Source organism: Marmota marmota, unplaced genomic scaffold (assembly GCF_001458135.2).
Source record: "Marmota marmota marmota unplaced genomic scaffold, marMar, whole genome shotgun sequence".
NCBI lineage: Eukaryota > Metazoa > Chordata > Mammalia > Rodentia > Sciuridae > Marmota > Marmota marmota.
Genome location: NW_025999900.1, coordinates 6,686,033 through 6,713,848, shown reverse-complemented (window position 1 = coordinate 6,713,848; position 27,816 = coordinate 6,686,033). Strand labels below are relative to the sequence as shown.

Genomic DNA, 27,816 nt, shown 5'->3' with positions numbered 1-27,816 from the left:
CATTAAAAACAACAACAAAAAAAAAAAAAAAAAAAAAAACCTGCACTATAATTGAGTGAGATCTCTTTAAGGGTTTCCCTTACAGTTTCTAAGCTCTGAAAAGGACAAAGGTCATGTCTGCCTGGCTCCCTGTGGACTTCAGTGCAGTGTCTAATATACTGTAGGAATACCATAAATATCGGTCAAATGAATTAGTGAATGAATAAAAACAAAACAAAAAAAATGTAGCTGGCTGAGTGGTACGCAGAGATCAAAGCCATCCTCAGCAATTTAAGGAGGCCCTAAGCAATTTAGCGAGACCCTGTCTTAAAATAAAAAAAAAACCAAAAAGGCTTGGGGATGTAGTTCAGTGTTAAAGCGCAAAAGCGCGCCAGAAAGAAAGAAATAATTAAGCAGGGAGCTTGCCTGTTCCCAGAGAAGATATGCATACCCTTAATTTAAGACATGATTAAATACTTTCATAAACTGGTAAAATCAACTGTGTCAATCTGAGAAATTTACTGCTATCTTGGGAGATAATACATAAGTGACACGTTATCAGGAAAACTACATTTTATTATTAATACTCGAACACTAGGAAAATTATAATAATTACCATTATAATTCAAAATAGACACAATAAAGAGATTCTTTAGGAAATGTCTTAAAGGACCAATAGTTGCTTTCCCTCCACTGGAATAAGGAATCCCTGCAAGAGTTCGCACTGCACCCACCTCACCAACTGTCAAACTCCAACGGTTCCTCTGCTGTGTAAAGGGCCTTAAAATACCTGCGGGACACCAGTGCCTGTTCTCCAGCCAAAACAATGAGGTAACTGGAGGGTGGAGGCGGGGACTGGACTTGGGCCCCAGGAGATACAGAACTGGGGAAATTTCACAAGAATTGCTGGTGGTCAGAGGGCTTTAGGAGAGCCGGTTGGAATGTCTCAGAGTCCCTAGACAGTTGGAGATCTGTCATGCATCTGGCAGATTTCTGAGGCTGGAAGCAGCTTCCTTAGACAGCCCTTCAGCTCACAAGCCTTGGACTACATTTCCCAGCGGGCTTGCTTTAGGGCTGGTTGTGAGTAATAGGGCGTGTCTAGGAAGAGAAGCCATAGTACTTCAGCAGCGCTGGGGCATCTTGCTCCGCTGCAGCTGCGCCGGCAGAGATGGTTGTACTCCTGCTCCTGCTCTTCCTTCTCCCCTTTCTCCTGTACGTGACTGCGCCCCAAATCAGGTTTGTGCAATTATGTGTTGCCTTCTCTTGCAAAGTCTTCACGAGGGCACCCGAATTCTCAATGAAGCTCTTTTCTTCAAAAAGAAGGACTAAGGAAAACTCCCCGTGGTGGTGGTGGTGGTGATGGTGGTGGGGTTCCCAAGATGGCCTAGAGCCGGAGTTCAGTGGGTTGCAGGCCAGGTCCAGGTGTCTTGGATGTTGGTAGGGTAAGATCCGACACCACAGGCGGTCGTGAACCATTCTGAGCATCCTGCTTTGCTTCTCCGATCCCCCCTATTCGTCTGGCACCCCCCTGCCTCCGCCTTCAGGGATCCCTGAGCGCAAGGCTGCCTTAAATTCTCGAGTTTTCAGCTGGGCGGATTTCAAACCCTAGAACGGAATGTGGCCCCCAGCTCTGTTTCCTCCTTCAACTCCCACGCCTTGCCCCAGCGCTATCTATCTTCTTGCTTCCAGCCTTTGAGAAACAAAGAACGATTGCACCTTTTGCTTTATGGCCCCGTTGCATGCGCTCTCGTTACTATTAGATTCGTGCTTTCGTGAGGCGGCTGTAAAGGAGAGAAATGGAAAGAGTGATTATGCACCCTACCCTGCCTTCGAAGCAAGAGCATGGGGGACGGTGAGGGGTGTTGAGGGGGAGGACAAGAAAAGTGCGGGGGACGGTCTTTTGACCAGGTGACAGATCAGCCCGAGGCTGGCGCGGTTCCCCAGAGAATCAGCAGCGGGCTGCACAATCGCTGATTGGTTCTGAGTAGAGTCACCCATAGTGACGGTGGTCCAGTGACTGAAGAGACACACTCCTTCCCCAGGAGGTGTGATCATAGTTGCAGTAGAAACGGAAGCTGTGCCAGATTCTACTCAGTCATTTCTTACCATATAAGATTGATCTATCAAGGATCACCTGCCTGCCTCCCTGCCTCCCTTTCTTGACTTTGACTTTTCCTCATTGATGACCCTCTTCCGGTAGTATTTTTTTTTTCTCAATCCTAAACATTCACTGCTCCTATCTCTAAGCACACACGTGGGTTATCATACTCAAATGAAAACATGATTTTTTTTTTATGTCTTTGCCACATCTTCTTATGCACATAGAATCTCAATGAAAACTTGAACCATAACTGGGAAATAGTTCCTAATGATATTTTTCACTGGGAATATCTTTCTTAGAAAAATATCTAAGTGAGGTGATATTTTTCTTATAAAGAATATTCTTCAGGCTTTATCTCCAGCCTAGCTAGGTCATGGGAGCCAGGCCAGAGCTGGAATTTTATAGTTGATTTTCTTTTTCATTTCTGCTATTTAAGGAGAGGAAGGAGCTAAGTGCAGCCCCCAACAATTTGTCATTATTGGAGCTCAAGCTGAAGGAGTGTGGGAAATAGAGCTGGGGACATGTTCTTTGAGCAGGGAGGTATCAGTTGGTGGGCACCATGAATTAGTTCACCTCCTTTTCAGCCTGTTTGCACTAAGCAGGTAGCTTTGGTGGCTAGGAGTAATTTGCAGTTCCAAGTTCAATGAAAAAAGCTGAAATGCTCTTTAAAAATGCACCTCCTCATCATCTGATTATTTTAGTCCTAAGATTGTAAAGGAGAGAAAAGAAGAATCTGAGGACTGCCAAAATGAATTTGTGCATTTGTTCTTTTGGAAAGGCAGTATAGTGTAGTACTTAGGAGCAAGGACTGTAATTAGACAAACCAAGACTTGAAACCCCACTCTCCTTTGTACTTATTTAACTCCGTGTGTGTATATGTGTGTGTGTGTGCGTGTTCATAGGATTTGAATCCATGGTTTCACTCGTGCTAAGTACATATCACTGAGCTACATCCCCGACCCCTGTCTTATTTTCATGTGTGTAAATGTATGTGAGTGTGGCCTTTTTCTTGATTTGTTCTAGATTTACAAGCTTTCATAATTTTAACTCTTCCAATTGATTAATCATTTCTCAAGACTAAATATGTCAGTTGTTGGCAGAGTGACATGCAGAGACAAGTTCTTTCCTCTTCTTGACTGGGTCTTGTGATTTTTCTAAGCCAAAATTACCTCCTGGGGAGCTCAAACTGTAGTCAGGTGCTTGGCTAATCAAACCTTCATCCAGTTCTTATGCTGCGGGGAACAGCTTTTTCCCTTGTGCAAGAGCAGATTGTTTTCTTTCCACCAATTTTTCTTAAACTTGTAAAAGGACATAAGTGGAAGAACCTAAAGGAAACCTCAGCCTTGGGATTTGAAGACATTGGGAGTTGAGGAATCCTCTGCAGGGATGAGATAATGAAGGACTGATAAACTCTCCTCCTTTGTCTACAGGAAAATGCTGTCTAGTGGGGTGTGCACATCTACTGTCCAGCTTCCTGGGAAGGTAGCTGTAGTCACTGGAGCTAACACAGGCATTGGAAAGGAGACAGCTAAAGAGCTGGCTCAAAGAGGCAAGTTCATCTGCTCTTCATTCCCTACTGCTACTGTAGTTTTCCCTCACAGTGGGTCATTTTCCTTATTTCTTCATGGTCCTAGATTCAAGAATACTCCAGTGTGATATTCTACTTGTAATGGGCATTTAACAGATATTATCTATCTGTTTTTCTTTCTTGATTTGATTTGAATACCTCTGTTGTGAATTAGGGATAAAAATTTTAATCTAAAAACAGAGAACAACATTAATATTACTACATTAATGTCAGTATTAATCTATAACACCCAATCAAAAAACAACTGACAGTTTTTTTCATATGTCGTTTGATAGGAGCCCGTGTGTATTTAGCTTGCCGGGATATGCAAAAGGGGGAATTGGTGGCCAGAGAGATCCAAGACATGACAGGGAACCAGGAGGTGTTGGCACGGAAACTGGACCTGTCTGATACAAAGTCTATTCGAGCCTTTGCTAAGGACTTCTTAGCACGTAAGTGTGGAACCAGAAACTATGTTGTGGGTCTTACGATCAACATAGCAGACTTAGCTAAAAGGGAAAGATTCCTTTCCCTCTAATACATAGAAATAGTGGATAAAATATAGCCCCAAACTTTCCATATATAACTGAACTCATGTGATCATTGGGATGTGATTTATGTCTGGGGAACATCCTAGGAGGCAGAAACAAAAAGGCAACCATAACAGCGAGCATGAGCCAAGGCCAGAATCTTATGGGAGTATCAATACTTGGTTGGGGCTTTTTAAGGTCTAGGGTCTAAATACTCTAACAAGAACAGGAGATGAGACCTCAGGTTTTTGAGGGGTGAAACACCATAGATAAGGTTGAGATTCACAAAGGGCTATCTGGTCCATGGTAAAGGGAAAAACAACAAAACCCTGACTACTTTGTACCAGCTCAGGGACATGATGAAAAGCCTTTTCATCTTTTCAGGATATGGATGAATAGTCATCTGCAAGAAACTAAAACCTCAAACTGGTCTTATCTGTGGGGTCTGAATCATACCACCAAATGGTGTAGGATCTTTATTTTTTAATTACAAGAAATGTTTTTTGGTGCCAGACTCTTGAGCTGAGACATTAACATAAAAACCTATAATAGGTGCCAGGTATGGTATTACATACCTATAATCTCAGCTACTCGGGAGACTGAAGCAGGAAGATCACAAGTTTGAAGCCAGCCTGCACAATTTAGAGAGAACCTGTCAGGAAATAAAAATTTTAAAAGGGCTTAGAATGTGGCTCAGTGGTAGAGCATTGCCTAGCATGTATGAGGCCCTGGGTTCAATTCCCAGTATTGAAAACAAACAAACAAAACTATAGATCTTGTGAAAAACAAATCCAAGCTTACTCTACAGATATCCCTTTTCATTGCCCAGGGATCTAGGTCTCCCAGAGGAAATACCTTCCACTGCTATGAACTTAAACCACATGAGGAAATGGACCACTAAAGACAGGTGGCAAGTTTCTTTTGGGATCTGAATTCCAGAAGCAAGGGTGCATATAGAACAGCCTTTTTTCTCTTGCTTTGGGATCTTCCCATTCAGCTTGGGATGTCTTTGTATTGGGAGAGGTGGACAGAATACTTTCAAAAGCAATGAGTAAGCAGCTCCTGAACTGGAAATACTGGGAAAGCCATTCAGTGATATCAGATGGTATTTTTCCATGTTGTAGAAATATGTAGGATTCAACTAAGTTCTTACAATGAAAAAACAATGCAGCGAAGGGGAAATGGAGGGAAGATTGAAGTCCTGCACCCCCACTTTCAAAGCCTGGGTTTTGAGGCAGGTGTCAAAGATGTAACAGCTATGGCTGGCCACATTCATGCTCCGTTTTCTCTTTCCTGCAGAGGAAAAGCACCTCCACATTTTGATCAACAATGCAGGAGTGATGATGTGTCCCTACTCTAAGACAGCAGATGGCTTCGAGATGCACATGGGAGTCAACCACTTGGGTAGGAAATCTGGTCTTATCATAAAACTGGAAGAAATCTAAAGTTCTCCTTGGAAACATTAGGAGTCAGATTGAACCTTCTTTGTGGTATGATTGGCGCTCAGGGCCATAATAGACCAGGTGAGAGTTATGAATAGTTTAGACTAGCCTGAAGCTGAGGCCTGCCTCAGGTTCTGCCTACGTTTTAATCTGCATTCCAGATTTGGTTTACCTTGAGAGCATTTTCCAACAGCCCAATAGGATTGGGGACTGTGTTGCTTCTTAGAAGTGATCCCTGTAGCTGGTATCAGATAGAGGCTACCTACTCTTAAAGAGTGATGTTAACCACCATTGGAACAAGACAGGACTTCATAGGCACTTGTCAGACCTACCTGGCTGTTTCCATTTCCCTGAACCTTCACTGGACTTGTGTAGTTGACAGTGTAAGTTGAGGTGAAAGGCTTTATTCCTGAATTCTCTGTCCCCCATAGCTGAGCCCTGCTTACCTCCATTCCTCTTACCTCATACTGGCACTGAACTCTGTTAATCCTAGTTTTTTCTCAACAGGTCACTTCCTTCTGACCCATCTGCTGCTAGAGAAACTGAAGGAATCAGCCCCATCAAGGGTAGTAAATGTGTCTTCCTTGGCACATCACCTGGGAAGGATCCACTTCCATAACCTACAAGGCGAGAAATTCTACAATTCAGGTCTAGCCTACTGTCACAGCAAGTTAGCCAACATTCTTTTCACCCAGGAACTGGCCAGGAGGCTGAAAGGTAGGCTTGGGAAAAATGAATATGGAAACATAATTCAATGGAAGATAGCTAAATGCCACAAGAATGGAAACTGTTTTCCAGAGCCTGTCACCTGCCCTCAGGACCTGCTTCCCTGACTCTAAATGAATATTGGAGGTGGCTAGCTGGGGACAGGGAGATTCTTACTTTGATTCTGAAGGCTCCACAACTTACTGTGTGAGCTGAAGAAGTTACTTAACTTTTCAAAACTTATTTCTTCATGTGTACAATGAGACTGCTCCACAGATGGTTGTCATAATTCAGGCTCATGAGCAAGTCGAGATTTTTCACTCTTAGTGAGACTGAGTAGCAGGAAGGGAACTGAATTAACACTAGATACAGCCATTAGAATAAAACATTTACTGGGATTCTGGAGGGGCATCTTCCTAACACCAAAGGGTCTAATATGAGGGATAGTGAAGGGGACTCTCCAGTCACAAGTAAACAAAAGTTCTTAGCATGATCAACTCTGGATTTCCAACAAAGATAAAGGAAATCAAAATCTAAAAGGGCAATATGTAGGAGAAGAGAGAGGCAGAATTCAGACTCGAGGAATTAATCACAGGATCCCCACTTTAGAATGGGATCCTCATACCTCATGGTCAGCCACAAGATGAGAAGAAGGAAGCTGGTAGGCAGCTCAATCCATATGCCCAGTCTGTACCCAGGGCATGCATCCTTTATTAACTCAGGATAGATGAGGATATCATAACAGTAAGAACTATCCAAAGAGTAGGTCAGGGAGGTAAGGCAGCCTGGAGGTGTAGAGATGGGTCCACAGTGAGAATCAAGTAAAAGTAGAGTATATACTAGAGAGTAAACCTGACAGTTTTCCTGGATTTTTAGGTAGAAAATAGCTGTGTTGAAGAGCAAGAACCCCCGTGTGACAGATTGATTCATCCAACCATTCCGCAGACATGTATTCCATTCCTGATTTAGGGGAGTAGGGATGAGGTGGTGGACAAGACTCTATTTGTTTGACGTCTAATGGGAGAGAGAGATGATTAGCAACATTTGTTCCACGTAAAATCGTCTAGTAATACATGAGGTAATTTTTGCTATAAAAAGTTCAAATAGTATGTGATAGTATACAGAATTAAAGGTGAAAACCTTCTTTATTTATTCTTTTAGCCCCCTTCCAATTTTTTCCCTTCAAGTGATGCTGTCAGCAGCTTGTTGTGCTGATTTCCAGTCATCCCCCGTGCATTTACATATGCATGTCATACACAAGGAACTACATTTCTAACATGGTATCTTGGCAATTCTTCCATGTGGTACATATTTACTCCCATTCATTTGTTGGCTGCGTTATATTTAATATAGCTGTACCTTTGCTTATTTATCCATTTTCTTAAAACATATAGGTTGTTTCCTTTTTTGTTGCTGCTATTTAATTTTAATTATGGTAATGTTATAAAGGTTAAGTGCAAGGACTTAATAATGGATTGGGCTGGCAAGGACCTTATTCAATCTAAGGGTTTAAGAAAGATTCTCTGAGGAACAAATTGCAATCTGAGCCCCAAAGAATGATTAAAAATTAAATGGGTCATAGGTGCAGGGGGGTGAGGAGGCTGAGGAACATTCCAGCCAGAAGGAAGAAGATGTATAAAGTATGAGCTCTGTTGGAGAAACAGAGAAGACTGGTTAGAACATGGTTTGAACAGAGGATTGAGCTAAAACTGAAAGGTAGATAGAGGCCATAGTAAGGATTTTAGTGTTAATTCTAAGAGCAGTAGAAAAACCTTTGAAATTAAGGCCTTTTAGAAATGGGCAGGAGTAGGTGCAGCAAGCCTGGACTAGGGTGGTGGAGATGTAATGTAGAAGACACTCCTGAGAGATATTTAGGATGTAGAGCTTGTTGATGATTATGCATGGTGAAGTGGGGAATCATCAAGTGCTGCTCCTAGAAGCCTATTTAGGTATTTAGGGGACATGGCAGCAACCAGGTTTGGACTTAAAAGTGGAAGTCAGTTTTAGACCTCTGAATCTGCGTTGTGGTAGGTTATCTAGGGAAGATTGTGGAGTAGGCAGTTGGAAATAATGAGTACTTTATCTCAAGTTGCAAAATCCACAACTCAAACTTGACACCAAAACGTATTTGGTAGCAAAACCTCAACTATGCTAGGGAGATTAGATAATAGGCAGGATAGGTATATGTCTCATATCCTGCTAAAATAAGAAGAAATTTAAAACATTTTTGGTCTCAAGATTTCCAGACAGGATCAGGGACCTGAAATAACATGTGCAGAAGTGTTATTTAGCATTTCCATATTCCAGGGACTATTCTCAGCAATTTACATATGTGAAATTATCTACTCTTCAGACAAACCCTGTGAGGTGTAGGTATCATGATTAGCCCCATTTTAGAGATGAGAAAGTAAGTCACAAAAACAGGAGCTTGTCTCAGGTTACACAGCCAATGAATGGAGTTGGGAGTTGAAATGGGGCATTCTCGCTGCTACAAAGTCCATGCTCTTCACCACTTCTCATAGTTACTCTAGAATCCAAAGGAACAGTTTGGGCTGTAGATGCAAAGTGTAAGTCTAGTGAGCCATGAGAATTCCAAGACTTAACATTTGGATAGAAAATGATGATAAGGCTGTCTAGGAAACTGAGATGAAGCAGCCAGAAGAAGGGTTAAGAGACCAGAAGAGGTGTGGGGTCATAGAAGCCAGTTAAAAAAAAAAAAAGGACTTAAAAAAACAGGGGATCAACAATGTAAAGTGTTCTTAAGAGGCCAAGTCTTGGTTCTGCTACAACAAAACAGTTAATAACCTCTCAGAGCCTTAACTTCTTAATCTGTGAAATGGATGTGTAAATTAACTGTGAATAGTGCTTGTGATGTTACCATGGCAGGGGGTTCACTTGTGGGATCACAAGATTCTTCCCATCCTTTTTGGTAAAATCGAGTCCGTCTCTTTACATGGCACCCCCTACAGGCTCTGGCGTTACCACATATTCTGTACATCCTGGCACAGTCAAATCAGAATTGGTTCGGCACTCATCTTTCATGAGGTCGATGTGGTGGCTTTTCTCCTTCTTCATCAAGACTCCTCAGCAGGGAGCCCAGACCAGCCTGTACTGTGCCTTAACAGAAGGTCTTGAGATTCTAAGTGGGAATCATTTCAGGTATGCATATATCTGTTTTTGAAGATGAATTTTATTTCTCAAAGGAAATTATCGGAATTTGTCTGGTATGTCGTAACCTTTTTAAAAAAGTATTTTGTCAAATATATCTAGAGTTTTTATCTTTTATGTGACCCATTCACATTTTTTGTGATACCTAAGTTTGATTTTTTTCTCTTACTCTGATAATTATGCTTTCTATTTCTTTTCATCCTATCTTTTGTTATGTCAGTCAAGTTCTATTTATTCCTTTTTGGACTCTTTAGTTCTATATTTCTCACATTAAAAAGAACTTTAATCTGTTTTTTTCATTGTCTTTAGAATTGAAAGATTCCCTTCTTGAATGAGTAAAAGTTTAAAAACTTCATTGTAGAGGCTTTTGAACATACATAGCAGTAGAACAATTAGCATATTGAACTCACATATACCCATCATCCAGTTTCAACTGTCATTATCCTTCACACCTTTCCATATTTTCTTCTCCCATATTACTATTATTATTATTATTTTAATGTTTTTTAGTTGTAGATGGACACAATACCTTTTCATTTTATTTGTTTATTTTTATGTGGTACTGAGGATCAAACCCAGTTCCTCACACATGCTAGGCAAGTGCTCCACTCTGAGCCACAACCCCAGCTCATTCTTCTCCCATATTATTTTGAAGAAAAATCCCAGACATCACATAAGATTGGATTTTTAACATTTTATTTATCTTCATGACAATGTTAAAGTAACCTGATATTTTGGAGAAGGGGCTATAAATTATATTCAGATTGGAAAGAAAGGTAATTAGATGATGAAAAGCCTATAGTACCAACTTACAGAAGAACCACAGAAGTTATTTCCTTAGAGACAGACAGAATCTAGTCTATGTTTTAGAAAAATATTTGTTTAATGAATAAGTAACCCAGTGAGAGGTAGAGTCCCTGATTTAGGGTATTGACAAAAGGATAGTTGCATGCCAGAGGCCCTTGAAGAGACAGAATTTTACCACTGGATGAGTGAGAGAGGGAGGGAGAGAGGGAGGAGGAAGATTTGGTAGCCTGGGTTTCAAGCCTGAGTGTCTAGGAGGTTGATGATGACATTAATCCAGATAGCAGGCATGGAAAAATAGTGTATGACTTAAGGTTCTTGAATTCCAAAGCAGTGGACATGAACTCTGGCTAAGTTAAGCAGGAAGGAAATTTTCTATAATATTAGAGCTGGAGGTGCCCCTAGATTCAAAAGGAAGACTGAAGAGTTGCTTAGAACAGTCAGAATGGCCAGCCACCCTGCTGGAGCACTGCTGCCAGGGTGAAGTCTTTTAGTTTTGGTTGCTCACTATACAGTCTCCAGGGAGGAAGCATTGGATAGAAGGAAGTTGCCAAAACAAGATGGAATGGATATTTAGTCAGAATGACAGTTTTCCCTGGCGTAGTAAATCTTGCTCTGTATATGTTGAGTGTGTATTACAAGACATACAAATAGAAATGTGTAGCAGAGAGTTGAAAGTATGGGTCTGAAGTTCAAGAAAATAGATAAATACAGTTTTGCACACTGGAATGATTTTCCAAGAGTGAGTGGAGGCCGGATGTGGTGGTGCACACCTGTAATCCCAGCGGCTTGGGAGGCTGAGGCAGGAGGATCACAAGTTCAAAGCCAACCCAGTCTATGGATTCTTAATTTTACTTCATTTTGAAGATCCAACAGCAGCCAAGTAGAACACTATTTAGAAAGCAATGTAAAAGTCTGTTTTGATTGGAACTTTGCACTGGCTGTTCTCTCTGCCTATTTCTACTAATCTTTCTGTCTGTAATGTTTTGCCTATAATGGACATTTCACAAAAATGGAATGATAAAATGTGGTATTTGTGACTTTCAATTAGCATAATGTTTTCAAGGTTTATCTATACCAAAACGTATCAGTTCTTAGTTCTTTTTTTAATAATTTTTTTTAGGTGTAGATGGACACAATACCCTTATTGTATTTATTTATTTTTATGTGGTGTTAAGGATAAAACCCACTGCCTCACACGTGCGAGGTGAGCACTCTTCTACTGAACTACAACCCCAGCCCCTCTTATTTCCTTTCTATTGCTTAATAATATTTAATTATATGGATATACCATAGTTTATTTATCCTTTCATCAGTCAGTGGACATTTAGGTTTCCAAATTTTTTGGCTATTTGAATACTACTGTTGTGAGCATCCTTATAGAAACTTTTGTATTGGTATTGCTCTTGGGGCATCTGGTAACTGTTTAAAGAGTTGCCAGACTTTTCCAAAGTGACCATCCTTTTACATTCTCACTGGTCATGTATGAAGGTTCCAGTTTCTCCATATCCCAAACAATACATGCTATTGTCTCTCCTTTTGATTTTAGCCATCATAGTGAATATCTTGTCATTATCATTTTCCTGCTAATGATATGAAACATTTTTCTTGTGTTTCATTGTACTTTTATGTATGTACATTGGAGAAGTGTATGATTTGAATCCTTTGCCCATTTTTAAGTTAAATTATTGTCTTTTTATTGTTCAGTTGCAAGAGTTCTTTATAGTCTAAATACAAGTCCTTTATCACATAAAAGATTTAAAAGTATTCTTTCACTCTATGGGTTGTGGGTTATCTTTTCACCTTTTTTGTGTGTGTGTGTGTGTGGTACTGGGTATTGAACTTAGGGGCACTCAACCACTGACCACACCCCCAGCCCTATTTTGTATATAGACAGTGTCTCACTGATTTGCTTATTGCCTCACTTTTGCTGAGGCTGCCTTTGAACTCATGATCTTCCTGCCTCAGACTCCTGAGCCACTGAGATTGCAGGTGTGTGCCACCACGCCCAACAATCACTTTCTTAATAATACCCTTGGAAGTACCCAAATTTTTAATTTTGATAAAGTCCAATTTACCTACATTTTTCTTTTGTCACTTGGGCTTTTGGTGTCATATCTAAGAAACCACTGCCTCACCCAGGTTCACAGATTTTCTACTCTGCTATGTTTTCTTTACACAGTTTTATAGTTTTAGCATTACATTTAGGTCTGTGATCCATGTTGAGTTATTTTTTGTATGTATTAGGAATTAGAGGCCTAATTTCATTCCTTCGCATGTAGATATCCAGCAGTCCAAGCAACATTTGTTGGAAAGACTGTTCTTTCCCCATTGAATTATCTTGGTAGCTGTATTAGTCTGCTCAGACTGCCAGTACAGAATATAGTCAGCCCTGAATATCCATGTTTCTGCATCTGTGGATTCAACTAGTAGAGGATTGACAGTGTTCACGGGGAAGAGTGTATCTGTACTGAACTCAGAGTTTGTTTCTTGACATTATTCCTTAAACAATATAGTGTAACAACTTATTTACATTAGGTGTTGTAAGTATCTTATAAGAGACGATGTGTGTAGGCTATTATGAAAATATGATACCATTTTATGTAAGGGACTTAGGCATCCCACAGGAGGTCCTAAAACTAGAGACTGGGTGCCTGTAGCACAGATTGGATGCCTTAAACATTTATTTTTTTACAGTTCTGGAGACAAGATCTTGTCCAAGATAAAGGTCTGGCAGGGTTGGTTTCTGATGAGACCTTTCTTCAAGGCTTTGGAATGGCTGTCCTCTCTGTGTCCTCACAGGGCCTTTCCTCTGTGCACAAACATTCCTAGAGTCTCTTCTTCTTCTAAGGACACTAGTCCTATTGGATTAGGGCCCCACTTCTAGCCTCATTTAACCTAAATTATCTCCTTAAAGGCCCCATCTACAAGTACAGTCACATTGGGGGTTAGGGTTTCAATGTATGGATTTTGGAGAGACAAAATTCAATCCCTAGGCTAGGTATAGTGGTACATGCCCGTAAACCCAGAGGCTCCAGAGGCTGAGGCAGGAGAATTGCAAGTTCAAAGCCAACCTCAGCAACTTAGCAAGGCCCTAAGCAACTCAGTGAGCCCTCTCTCTAAATAAAATACAAAAAAGGGATGGGGATATGGCTCAGTGGTAGAGTGCCCCTGGGTTCAATCCCTGGTACAAAAAAAAAAAAAAAAAAAATTCGATCCATAACAGGAACCTTTTTGGAAGTCAATTGACCATAAAGGTAGGGGTTTATTTCTACACATTTAATTTTGTTATATTCATTTATCTGTCTGACCTTATGCAGGTACCACATTATCTTGATTACTGTAACTTTGTAGTAAGTTATTTTTTTTATATTAGCCAATCTTTTACTATATTTATTCTTAACAAATTTTGGGGGGATTATCAGCACTTCAACCATGTTGATACAGTAACCACACTTAAATAGCTCATACTATAGTATTTAAATAATTTTTATAGCACATCATAATTTACAAGGTATCTTTGTGTCCATTGTATCATTTGCTCTTCACTATGACCTTAAGAAGGGTATAAGACACAGGGCAGAGGAAGATGCTTACAGAGGCTAGATGTTTCCAGAGAGTGGTTCTCTGTGATGGTATTTTCATTCACAAAAGTCAGGTTGTGCTGGTCATACTGTAAGTTTTCTTAAGTAGATATACTACACTTATAATTCTTGTTTTATAAATGTGAAGTTTTGTGGGGTTTTTTCCTTTTGTGTGTGTGGTACTGGGGATTGAACCCAAGTTCTCATGCTTGCTAGGCAAGCATTTCTATATATCCCAACCCTTTTTTAAATTTTTGAGACAGGGTCTCATTCAGTTCACCAAGCTGGCCTCAAGCCTGTAATGCTCTGGCCTCAGCCTCTGGGGTAGCTGGGATTATAGGCATATACTACCACCCTTGAATATGTTTTTAAGTGATCTGTACATGTGAAGGTATTTTAAGTGATGTTTCTCAAGCATTAGCTAGTTATAAGGATCATCTTAAGAACTAGTTGAAAACAGATTCCTGGGCCTCAACCTGAGGGATTCTGATTCAGTATGTCTGAAATAGGACCAGAGAACTGTCATTTCTGACAAGCTCCAGGATGATATTCCTGCTGCTGGTCCACGGCCCACACCAAGTAGCATGTGTTAATGAACATATGTTAGGAATTTGCTTCATGTTGTTAATTCAGAGTTGGCAACTCTACTTTTACCTTCAGAATTTGCTTAGAAGCCATGCCTATAATCCCAGTGGCTTGGGAGGCTGAGGCAGGAGGATCACAAATTCAGGGCCAGCTTTAGCAATTTATTGAGGCTCCAAGCAACTTAGCAAGACCCTGTCTCAAAATAAAAAATAAAAAGGGATGGGGATTTGGATCAGTGGATAAGTACCCCTGGGTTCAATTCCCAGTTCCAAAAAAAGAAAAGAAACTTAGTTACCAACACAGCAGCCTTTCAAAGGTGATTAGGTCAAGAAAGATTAAATACCATTATTGCAGGAGTGGTAGAGAGTTCCTTATAAAAGGATGAACTGGGGCCCTCAACCACCTGGTGCCTTCTGCCTTGTCATGATACATCCAGAAGGCCCTCACCAGATGCCAGTCCCTTCAAGTTCATCTTCCCAGTCCCCATAATCATGAGCCATTAAATTTCAGTTCATATATAAGTTAAACAGTCTGGTTAACCAGTCTATAGCAACATACAAAGGACTAAGACACACCTGGCACCTTGTTACCATTTCTTTTTTGCTGTCACCTTTTCCTTCCTTTGTTGTTTATGAAGCTGGCTATATTTGTCATATGAGTTTTAAAGTAGTTATAATTGCAGATAGTTCAGGAATAAGAAATATTCTTTTACTACTCCAAGCATCTGTGACCAGTGTAAGCAGCAGGATCTCAGCTTTGTAACAATGTCCAGGGCCTGGAAGGATGGCCCTTATGGTCTTATTTGAAGAAGGTAGACATACACAGGTGTCAGGCAGGCACTGATATTAGAGTTAAATATATACAAAGAAAGGAAGACATAAAGACCTAATGAAACATTCTGATCAGAGTGACCTAATAAGAAGATCTAACTGGCATTCATATTTTCTCAGAGAATAGAACCAACTGTGGCCCTGTCCTGAAGGACATGTGATCCCTGGGTTGTTTTTCTATCCTATTCTTTATCCCAGGCAGAGAGCAGATTCCATTCTTAACCCTTTGCTTCAAGCCTCTCTCTTTCCTTCCCAGTGACTGCCATGTGGCATGGGTCTCTGCCCAGGCTCGTAATGAGACAATAGCAAGAAGACTATGGGATGTCAGCTGTGACCTGCTGGGACTCCCAATGGATTGACTGGTGGTAGTTGGACCCCAAAGAAGACTGCAGCTGAAGATACAATGCTCCTGACAAAATGTTTCTCCTTCAAGGTGGCCAAAACCTGAAGCACAAAAAGAACAAACCTTCTGGCCTAGCCTACGTGGTATCCAGTTAAATTCCAGTACACTGCCAGACTCATGTTAATACCTTGCATTTGTCCAGACTTACTTTGTTCTTGTTACTACCAGTTTCTAGCAATATCATTGGATAAGATAACCTCATAAGACCTGCACAGCTCATATTTTCCTTCTGAAACCTACTCCTACTTAAGAGAATCTAAGCTCTGGAAGGTTGATGTTTGGAAATACGGAATAGTCTACCTTCTTTGTTCACACTGTAATTCCTCCCAATCAACCAACCTTTACTTAAGGGAGGCACACTGCAACCTCAGCTGAATCGAGTCACAGTGGCTTGACTCTAAAGCAGGGCTTCATTGCACCAACTCTGGGATTCTTTCAGGAAATCCTTCACTGAATCTGGATTATGGCCCGGCCTTAAAAAAAACCTAAAGCCACTGCTGTTAAGATATTTACCCAAGTCCAAACCACAGAAGAACTTCCTTTTCTAAGAAGTTTGTGGTATTTGGAGGAGAGCAGAAATTTTTTAAAAATCAACATGTCATTTTCCTACCATGTCTCAAACCAGTAAGGGGGTAATGAAAATAGCATTATTAAACAACAGGCCACTTGGCTATACTGACTCCAGTCCCATGGAGGCCTCCTTTTTTGTGCCTTGAAACTAGAAAAGGAAAGGGAAGTGTTTTCGGTCATTGTCATTGTGTTATCTTTTTGTTCTTCTTGTGTATTTATGCAGTTGGGAGTATTTTCACATAATTTACAACAGCCACAAAGAAACAGTGGCATCAAAGCAGACACTAATGTAAGGATATGATCAGAGATGGAACAAACCAGTGTCATTCATTTGTTTATATAAATGAGTACAGCTGCAAAGAGAAGTAGACTGTATATGTTGGTATCCAGCCAATAAGAAGCAGGTGGGTACAGGGACAAGTTAAAAAAAAGTTCCTAAAATTCTATATTTTATTTGGAGAACTTTTATCAAAAGTAATGTTGCCAAAGAAGTCTGAGGAATTGGTAATGTTCCCATCACTTCATTGGAGTATGTGATTCTAAGAGAGTTTGTGACTTTCTTGGACTGAAAACTATATATTAACTTTAGTAAGGAGAAGTTATAGGACCACATCCTTCCCTTCTCATATATATATAAACTGATAAATGTTTTGTTGGACTGTTTTGACCATTAAACTATATATTTAGAAATGGTCATTTCTAGGAAAATTGGAAAACTTGGTAATATTGCAGAATAACTCAATATTTTACGTAATTTATGTGGAACTGTCAATGACAAAAATTCTTTTTGATTATTATGTTTTTAATCAGAATAAAAGTGTAAGAATTAAAAGTTTCAAGAGTCAAAAGAAGAAAGCACCTATTATAATTATGCAATTATTTTTCATTATAAAAGATAAATTTGTCCCAGAATCTAACTACAGTACAATCTCAGTTCACATGCCATTAATTTGTGTTGTTAATTTGACCATTCACTCACTTCCTACTTAACTTTATGACGTTGACCAAAGGTCACTTTTTCTGCAATCCTTGATCATCCCCAGAATTTTCTCTCTGTACCAGCCTTTTATTTCTGTAACACAGTGTTATAGGACTTAACACTACACTGCTGCTCACAACCAGAGACTTTATCATCTCTTTGCACAGGGCATATTAAGAGCTCAACTAATTTATTTGTTTAAAGCAATGGTCAGTGAACTCAAATCTAATAAAAACAAGGCTCTAAGAGAGAGAAATCACCAAAGCAGCGAGGCGTGGTGGAACACGCCTGTAATCCCAGCCACTGGAGGCTGAGGTAGGAGAATGGCAAGTTCCAGGCTGGCCTCAGTAATTTAGCAAGTCCCTCAGCAACTTAGTGAGACCCTTAGATTTTTTTTTTTTTTTTTTAAAGGGCTGTATGGGCAGTTTAAGTATTGGCTCTTTAGGCAAACTACGCAATCACTATAGACAGGAATCCACACCCACGGAGTGTAGGAAAAAACTTTATAATTGCTAAGTTCACTTAGTGGGAGACCATACCTCTTTTCTTCAAGCCCGGCCCATTTTCTACCCCACATTATAAACCACCCAAGGACAAAGTAAATTATTTGATTCATCAACATATGCGCTGATTCCCACCAACGCCTACACTCATGCGCCTTTTGTAAACTAATGCACAGCCTAGTGCATGTGGCGGTCCGAGTCCGTATTTTGAGGTCGCACTGACTTCCCCAGTGCACCACCGCCCGACGGCCCGCCTATCCTTCTAGGGCTAAAAGCCAACACGTAGGACACGAAGTGAGGAAGTCAGGGTGGCAAAGAAGGGAGCGATAACCGTGAAGAGGACGTTCGGGACCATGTTACACTCCAGCGCAAAAGCCGGAACACGGCAGCCCCACGGGCGCGTGACCCACAAGCCGAGCGTCCTGCGCCCTAACTACAGCCCCCGGCATGCACTGCGTCCAGCCCCGCCCCTCGCCGGCCGGCGGGGCCCGGAGGAGGCAGTCAAGCTGCCCGCGCCGGGGCCCTCCTCGAGCCCTTCCGCTGTGGCGCCTTCTCTAACCCGGGCTGGATATTTCCAGGGCCGCAGACGGCCTCTGTCCCCGACACGGCGCCACTTCTGCAGAAGTCGCCAGACATTGTGGACCTCCGGGCTTTCTGTCAGGCTTTCGTGCCCGACGCTTCCGCAGTGAGCGGCCGGCCGGGTGGGCGTTCCGGCTACGAAGGACCCCGCCGCGGCCCCGGAAGCGCCTGGTTCCGGGCATTGGTGGTGCGGCGATAGCCGTGATGGCTTTGGGACTGGGCGGCTGACCGCTGGGCTAGGAGCAGGCCCAGGGCCTAGAATCTCAGTGGCCGCTTTTTAAGCACGGCTTCACCATGGCCACCTCGGCCGCCTCCTCTGAACATTTCGAGAAGCTGCACGAAATCTTCCGCGGCCTCCATGAAGATCTACGAGGGGCACCCCAGCGGCTGCTAGGGACTGCCGGGACCGGTGAGGCGGGGGCGGGACAAGCCGTGGGGAGCTCGAGTTTAGGAAGAAAGAGTCTCCTCCCTCCTACCGGGCACCGACCCCTTGCTCCCCGCTTCTCTCCCTCAGACACGCCCCCTAGAGCTGGCACGTCCCAGCATTCAGGGGTCTCCCTGCTGTCACTGAGAGGGGGCTGGGGACGTGGCCAGGGTGCCATTTCTCTGGGATCTTCCTGTGGCCTTCAGAATTTTCTCGGTCCCCCACCACACACGGTGGCAAGAAGACCGTACGATTGTTAAATCTACCGTTCTATTTCAGTAGAATGGGTTTCTTTTGTAACTCTGTATTTTGTTGTAGTCACTTAAAAGCATTATCATCAAGAGAGGCTTCATCAGACAAAAGAATCCATAACACAGAATAGGGCCAGGAACCCAAAAGAATCATACCTTCTGGCTATTGGAATGTAAGGGTTCATGGGAGTTTGCCAGAGGTGGGGTGAAAAGAGGCAATGAAATAAAAAAAAAAAAAAATGAATACTCCCAACTGGAGCTTAGGGTGTAGGTGGAAAAGCAGCTAGTGACAAGGAAGGTGAAACACACTGTGGAGGGACCTAAATGTCATATTAAAATTCTTGGACCTGATACAGAGAATCAGTAAAGGATTTTAAGCAGCTGATTAATATGAATTTTATTTTAGAAAGAGTGCTGTGATGGATGGATAAGAGGCTGGCTATAGGAGACCATGTTAGGAGCTTGAGTGACAGTCATCTAGAGGGAGGTGGTTCTAAGCAGAAATTAAGCAGACTCATTAGCTATTGAAGGAGTGAGAAAAAAGGTTCAAGTGTTTCTAAGTTTTTTCACTTGGTCAGTTGAGTGAATGATGAACTTGAAATAAGAAAAGAGAAGCAGCCAGGCATAGTGGCACATGCCTGTAATCCCTGCTACTGCAGATGCTGAGGCAGTAAGATCACAGGTTCTAGGTCAGCCTAGGCAACTTAGGGAGACCTGTCTCAAAACAAAACTAAAAGGCTGGGGATGTACCTCAGTGGTAATGCACCCCTGTGTGTGTGAGAGAGAGAAGTAGACTTCTTTGCTTGGAGGAGATCATCAAGGGTAACTTTAGAATAGAAATCACAATGCATATATCTGTTTTAGCCTAACAAAAATATTTTTTCTGCCATCAGAAATATCATTTATGAAGAACATATTAATGTGAATGGAGAGACAGCATAGTAATACTTAAAAGCAAGAATTCTAGAGCCAAACTGGGTTAAATATACATTTTGATAGCTATGTGATCTTGCAAGTTATTTTAACCAAATTAGTTTCCCTTGCAGAATGGGGATAAATCATACTATTTAACTTCATAGGATCTTGGTGAGGAATTAATGAGTTAATGTATGTAAAGCCCTTAGAATATTACCTTGCAATAATAAGAACTGTTAGGTATTGTTATTAACATATGAGAAATTTGATATTTAAATGAAAACTAATACCAATTCTGTATACAACTAACTACTCTTATGTAGCTCTGCTTTTTCCCCCCAGAACATTTATTTTCTGATATAGTAGACACTTTACATATTTCTGATATTTATATAAAATGTTTGTTTTCCTTTCATTGGAAAGATAGTTTCAGTGTGGTCCATGAACCAGCAGCATCAGCACCATCTAGGAACTTGTTAGAAATATAAATTCTTAAGCCCCACCCTAGACCCACTGAATCAGAAAACTGTTTTGACAGCTCTCCAGGGGATTTCTGAAGCAAACTCAAGTTTGAAATCCACTGAGCTAGAATATAACTCAGTATTTTATTTGCTTTGCTTATTATGAATCCTGAATTCCTAAAATATTGCCTAGCACATGCTAAGTGATAAATATTTGTTGAATGATTGAATTGTGTAAATACTGTGAATTGTTGTAAAGAAAATAACTGAGTATTGGGCTGGGGTTGTAGCTCAATGGTAGAGCACTTACCTACCATTGTGTGAGGCACTGGGTTCAATCCTCAGCACCACATTAAAATAATAATAATAATAATGATAATAAAGGTATTGTGTCACTCTACAACTAAAAAAAATCACTGAATATTAAAACTAATAGTGTGTTTTTATTGTTTTTACTTTTTCATTACTCTTAAAATTGATATATGCAACTACTTTTTAAGGGAATATCATGCTCCAAATTCTTTTATTTTGTTTATTTGTTTTTATATGGTGCTGAAGATCAAACCCGGTGCCTTAGCACTCTACCACTGAGCTATAATTCCAGCCCTGTATGCAACTATTAGAACAACAAAGATGGAGATTTTTATTTTCCTAAAGAACAGTCCACATTCAGTTTTCTGCCATTAAAGGATAATAGACAACAAGTGTCATTTTAGGAAGTTTTTGTAGCCATGACAATCCATTTATTATCATATACTATAATTATCAATCTATTTAATATAATGTTAAGACCTACAGCAGGATTTCAAGATTCAGTTTTGTACCACCTGAATAGGTAAATACCTCAGTGTTATAATTTCTTTTTTAAAATTTTTTCTTTTTAATTGTTAATGGGCCTTTATTTTATATATTTATATGTGGTGCTGAAAATCAAACCCAGTGCCTCACACATGTTGGCAAGTGCTTTACCACTGAGCTACAACCCCAGTCAATTTCTTAATTTAATTAGTATGTTAAATGCCTGTACTCATGATTTCTAGCTTTGGTTTTACAGTACCTGAAGACATCTTTCCATATGTCTTAATGTTGTATGTAAAAAGTCTTTGAAAAGAGAAAAAAAAAAGTTTTTGAAAGTTTTTCGTTTTCATTCACATAAACTTTAGTGTATGTACGTGAGACCCTATTATTTGGGGGGCTAGACAAAGTTATCACCACAGTACCATGTACAGAAGGCTGATAAACACCAGTTACAGTCTTCGGAATTGTAATTATTCCAACTCTCTTCATACTCTGTGGTGAATTTGGTTTTCTCCTATGTATTCCTACCTGAGGATTTATTTTCAAAATTAGGTAGGGGCTGAAGGTTATATAGTTCAGTGGTAGAGCACTTGCCTAGTATATTCTAGGCCCTGGGTTCTATGCCTGGCACTTGCTAAGTACTTGTTATTTGTATTATCTTATAATCCTTTCATACACTCCCATGAGGTCAGTACTATTATATTTCCTACTTAAAGGTTTGGAGGTTTGCTTTTAACTCATGTGTGAGATCAAGCAACCCATTAGTCCACACACAGAGGCTGTAGATCTTAGAAATGCCACAGAGGGGCGCCAGAAGCAAATGAACCACATATTTTTCAAAGAGAGCGTATTTGATTTCATGTAGGCTGGGATGGGGGTTGTAGCTCAGTGGTAGAGCACTTGCCTAGCACGTTTGAATGGGTTCAATCCTCAGCATCACATTAAAAAGTGAATAAATAAAATAAATGTATTGTGTGTCTCCTCCCCCCCCCCCGCGCGCGCTCGCGCTCTCTCTCTCTCTCTATATATATATATATATAAAAGAATGGAAACTATAATTCTTTTTTTTAAAAAGTACAGACTGTAGAGCACTCCTAGATGGGAAGTGTGTGCTTTATGAAATCAGGTGGATGATAGAACATACCAACTACAAAAAGACGGAATAACAGGATCACTGGGAAGTTTGCAAAAGAATACAGTTTCGGTGGACTATCTCTTCTCCCCTATTTTTATTTATATAGTTCGTTTTTAATCATTCTCAAATTTGCCCCTTGAAAACACAGATTTTTTTTTAGATCCATTAGCAAAGAAAGAATAAAGGAGGAGACCTTATGACTAACAGAGTTGTAGAAAAATGTGAGCCAGGAGGGGAATGCACATATGTGTACAACACTGCTTTATACTATCTGGCTTAGATCAGGAATAGATGTACTTGAATTTGGAGATATGCCATTTCAGAGGAGTGACTACACTAAGCACTTTTGTGACAGCTTATTGCAAAATGACAATACTGCTCCATGGCAGTATCTGTTTTTGACTGTAACTATTATTATTTCACTGTTGGTGGCTAAGAACACAGTCCCCTTGAGAATAGTAACAGCTGCTTTGATGTCCATTTCAATTGTGTCTCCGATAGCCAAGAGGCTGTTTGCCATGGCTGAACTTTCCCCCATTAAATAAATAAAAAATGAAGCCATGTTTTTTTTGTTTGTTTGTTTGTTTTAATATTTTTTAATTGTAGATGGTCACACTACCTTTATTTTATTTATTTGTTTTTTTATGTGGTGCTGGGAACTGAACCCAGTGCTGGACACATGCCAGGCAAGCGCTCTACCACTGAGCCACAACCCCAGCCCCATGCCATGGGTTTTATGAACAGTGTGGACAAATAATTCACCTACAGTGACTTATGTATGCTAAAGGAGTGTCACTGTAGTAAAGGATCTGTTGTCATTTTCTCTTTCAGGCAGTAACAACATCTAGAGGAGATGTAAACTTTTAGAAGCTATGGACAAAGTTTAAAAAGACAAAGTAAGCCAAGTATGTTGGCATATCCCATAATCCCACTAATGTAGGAGGCTAAGGCAGGTGGATTACAAATTTGAGGCCAGCCTTAGCAACTTAGTGAGGCCCTAAGCAACTTAGCAAGACTGTCTCAAAATAAAAAGGGCTGGGGACTTATCTCGGTGCCTCTGGTACTTTAAAAAAAAAAAAAAAAAAGTCAGTTACCTTGTTCTGGAGGTGTTTATCTCAAGTTGAGAATATAGAACAAGCACATAAGTGATTTGTGATCATTTAAAAAGCAGCTGCTAACTGATATAATAAATATTGTTGTGATTAACAGTGTAAATCCATGCAAACCTTTAGTGATGTTGCATCTTATGTTGGTTGAAAGGGTCTAGAGATGGATGGTAGCGATGGTTACACAACAATGTGAATGTACTTAATGCCACTGAAATGTATGCTTAAAAATGGTCAAAATGAGGCTGTAATACAGACTACTTGGGAGGCTAAGGCACGATTGCAATTTTAACTGAGACCCTGTCTCAAAATAAAAAATAAAAGGACTGAGGATATAGCTCAGTGGTAAAGTACTCCTTAGGTTCAACTCGAGTCCCTCCCCACCAAATGTCACAATGGTAGATTTTTTTTGTTATGTGTACTTTACCACAATTCAAAAGAAACAGAACACTATATCGTCAGATTGTAAAGGTAATCTCAAAAGATTAGAAAAACATTATAAGCAATAGTAACTTTGTGGATAATAGATTATGTGTAGATTTCCAATGAGAACATTCATTTGTATACATTTTTTTAAAAATTCAAGTTCCTCAAAAATTGAACTGATTTCTTCCTCATTTTAGAGCCAAGGGAGGAGATCAGGTACCAAAGATAAGAAGATAGTTATCTACATTTTCACGTTGAGGCAGGCCCAAAGCTGGCACTAGAACCTGACACCCCTGACCAACTAGGACTCTCCCCCTATACAAATATTTACCATATCACAGCATTCAAAATGCCTTAATGATTTTTTCTGACAGGTGTGTTGCATACCTATAAGCTGAGTGACTCAGGAGGGAGGCGTAGGCAGGATGATTCCAAATTCAAGGCCAGCCTCAGCAACTTAATGAGACCCTTGTCTCAAAGTAAATAAAAAAGACTGAGGATGTAGCTCAGTGAGTGGTAAAAGAAACCCTGGATTCAAGTTCCAGTACCAAAAAACAAACAAGAGCTTACTAATTTTTGCTATATTAAATGCCTTTTTTTTTTTTTTAACCAGGAATTGAACCCAGGGGCGCCTAACCCACTGAGCCACATCTCTAACCCCTTTTAATTTTTATTTTGAGACAAGTTCTTGCTAAGTTGCTCAGGACCTTGCTAAATTGCTGAAGCTGGCTTTGAACTTGCCATTCTCCTGCCTCAGCCTCCCAAGCCACTGGGATTATAGGCGTGTGACACCGTGCCTGGCCTGAGTGCCATTTTTATTGTTTTCTCTTTATTAACTCATTCATATAAAGTACATTTATTTAATATGTAAAGATACTTTAAAAAGAAACTTGGTATATTTTAAATGGGAAATTTCTGTAAATGATCAGAAAAAAATATAATGAAAACAGAAATTTTAGTCTGTGGCCAGCGCAGACGGTATGAAAAGTTCGGCTATGTGGGAAAATCCTAAGGGAGTTTAAAGACACAGACTCCAGTTATCTTCAAACCAGCTCCAGGATGGCTCCTCAAACCCCCAGCCTCCAGCTACCCAAGGAAGTAATGAGGTTTACTGAAGAGGCTAGAGAGAGAGAGACAGAGAACGCCAGGGAGAGGACTTCTATTGGGGAACAAAAAATTCTGGGGAAAATCCCATCCAATGAAGGTTAAGGGGGGCAGTGTTCCAAGGTCAGGTGAGATGATTGGATCTTCGAGGGCTGTGGTCAGGCGCGTCTCCACATGGACAAGCCCTCCGGACCCAAGGAGGGTGGGGAAAGCTGTAACACATAGAAAAGTATCTGAGCGCCTCTCACCCAGCCAGGGAGATAACTCAATCATGTGCAAGGATGGCCTCCCACAAGAAATAATTCTTTTCTTAGATGTTATTACTTTGATACTAAAGTATGTTCTATTTTTGTTAAAAGAGGAGATTAGTAATTTTTAGGTATTAAAGACAGCACCAAAATGACATTGGAAGGGTTGAAAGAGAACTCAAGGTAGAGTGACAGGTCTTTTATGCAAGTCATTACCTATGTCACCACCCAGGAGGAATGAGTACCACACCAATGAGCAGAGTTGGTGAATTTTGAATTTGATTTGTAGAAAAGCAGTGCTTCAGGGTTAACATGAAAGAAGTGATTTACTATGGGGTGAAGGTGAGAACACATTTCAGCGATCCATATTGGTAAACTTACTGATGAAAGTTTGCCTGGCCCTTCAGTTATGATGGGGAAAATGGTTGAGAATGATTAACTTAGACCTGTAGCGTTTCTTAGCAGGGATGCTGTTGGCTTTGGGGACCAAATAGTTGTTATGCTGGACTGTCCCAAGCATAGGTTTTCTTGTTCCTTGAATACTAAATGCCAATAGTAATACCACCCCCCTCATTCATCATGATCACAAGTTCCCCATATACTTCCAAATGCCTTTTAAGAGTGATTTAGTTCCCCCACTCCCAATGGGGGAGAAATGAGAAGGTTATCCTAAGTGGATGGAATGGCCTCTACAAATATGTGGAAGAAACAATGAGTGTTACTTATCTTTTTTCTAGAAGAGAAGAAGAAGTTGATCAGAGATTTTGATGAAAAGCACCAGGAAGCAAATGAAACGGTGAGAACAAGGAACAAGTTCTTGTTTCTTCTCCTTGGTGTTGGACTTTTCCAGAAGTAATTCTGTGACCTGATCATAGATTACTTTTTTCTATCTATTGATCCTAGATTGTGACTATTTCTTATTAATGAGGCTACTTGATGGGGATGGGTGGTTAGGAGGTTGAAAAACACAAATGGGTGAAACTTGGAAGACTCTCCTAAAATACTGCATTCCTTATGTGAGTAGTAAGGGCATTCTCACTCCTTAATCTGAGTGGTATTTTCAGATCTCTTCATAAGAGCTAGCCTCTAGGATAGATTACTGATCTTTTTGTTAAACTTGCTGTCACAGAAAATGTAGCTCAGAGATGGTTCTAGCCATATTCCTCTCTGTCTTGGAAGATAGCATAACTGGATTTTGTTCCTCGGGCAAGACATTCAAGAACAGAATGAGTTGTCTCAAGCAGGACCCAAAGCCTGTCAAGTCAGTCCTAGTTGCTGGGGGCTTCTCTCTTGCCTTGCTTTTCTTTAAATTTTTTTTTTCTTTTTTCTTTTTGCTCTAACCCTTTGGAAGCAAGAGCCCTTCTAGCTCCTTCTCATTAAACTCTAGCTTCAGTAAACCTATTAAGATTGGGGCTAAAATCTAGGTCCTTGGTAATATCCCGATCTTGTCACTTGCACTGCTCTGTTGCCTGGAACCTCTGGGCCAAGTAGCATGATGTCTGATTCAGTTGATTGTACATCAACTGAACAGTTGCTGTTATTTTTTCTAATGGAATAACTGCTGTTATTTTTTCTAATGGAAGAACACTGAAAGGTTTGACCAGACCATTAATTTGATTTTGGATGAAAGCCATAAATGAGTGTTTAGTTCTTCACAGGGATTAGAACAAGTAGTATAAGAGCTACACATTGTAAGAGGTGATAGCGTTACAGTCACTGGAGAAATTGATGGAGAGAGGCATTCTGTGCTTGACTTAGGAAATATTCAAGCAGAACCTCTAAATTCTATAGCACACTGAGAAAAACTACATAGATTGGACATCTCTAAATCTTGTACAGAAACTGATTATTCTGAGGAAGAGGTTTGGAATTTTGGGGACTGTGGAATTTGACTTCATATTGATTCATTATAACATGTAGGTTAAAATATTTCTACATTTTTTATTGAAAAACAAAAAATGAAATAGCTGCCCTGAGTTTTGCTACTTAAGAGCAGACTTAGGAGAAAAATCATTTTCATGACAAAGAACTTCCTCTTTGCTTATTGAAGATCAACCTCCCAGTTATCCCACTGAAGTTCTGAGAAGTTAGACTTATCTACATCTTTTCTCTTTTTGTACCTATTTTAAGGAGACCACTAAAATATGAAAACGTATCTCCTTCATAGTAGGACTATTAGACATTTTTCTAGTACAGTTGGGCATATCCATGATACCTATTATGTATGAGTCTCGTCTTTCAATTAACATCCTGATAGCATTTTAGAAATCTAGCCACTTCTGATTTATGTATTTGGTGTTCAGATACTCTCTGGTTTTTAATTGAGCAAGATTAACAGTCCCACTCTGGCATCCCAGGCAGATCAAAATAATTTAGGCCTTCCTGTCTGTGTGTGTAGGGTTTTTTGTTTTTTGTTTTTAACTTAGAAAAATGGAAATTTGACTCTCCAAAGCATCCTACTCCGTGGGCCCCTACTTAATCTCTGCCTTAGAGAGAAATGTAGTTGTTGATTTTCAGAAAAAAAGAAGAAAATAACCCTTATGTCAGATCATTTTTAGTATAGTAGTCTTGAATATACTTCTTTTTTTTTTTTTTTTTTTTTTTTTTTTTTTTTTTTTT

The 27,816-nt window shown here is 40.2% G+C and overlaps 2 protein-coding genes across 2 annotated transcripts in view; both read left to right on the top strand.

The window, feature by feature from the left end:
• Positions 1 to 852: 852 nt before the first annotated feature.
• On the top strand, positions 853 to 16,377 carry Rdh11 (retinol dehydrogenase 11). The gene is made up of 7 exons (XM_015490406.2): positions 853 to 1,215; positions 3,511 to 3,629; positions 3,944 to 4,099; positions 5,477 to 5,581; positions 6,127 to 6,336; positions 9,294 to 9,483; positions 15,552 to 16,377. Exons 1-7 carry the CDS (start codon positions 1,148 to 1,150, stop codon positions 15,652 to 15,654), a joined length of 951 nt encoding a protein of 316 aa, XP_015345892.1. The 5' UTR covers positions 853 to 1,147; the 3' UTR covers positions 15,655 to 16,377.
• Positions 16,378 to 18,205: 1,828 nt separating this feature from the next.
• Positions 18,206 to 27,816, top strand: part of Vti1b (vesicle transport through interaction with t-SNAREs 1B) — an 18,891-nt gene continuing 9,280 nt past the window's right edge. Inside the window, exons 1-2 of the mRNA XM_048798434.1 lie at positions 18,206 to 18,738; positions 25,935 to 25,993. Of these exons, the coding sequence (XP_048654391.1) occupies positions 18,624 to 18,738; positions 25,935 to 25,993 (174 nt within the window). The 5' untranslated portion in view covers positions 18,206 to 18,623. The remainder of the gene's footprint in view (positions 18,739 to 25,934; positions 25,994 to 27,816) is intronic.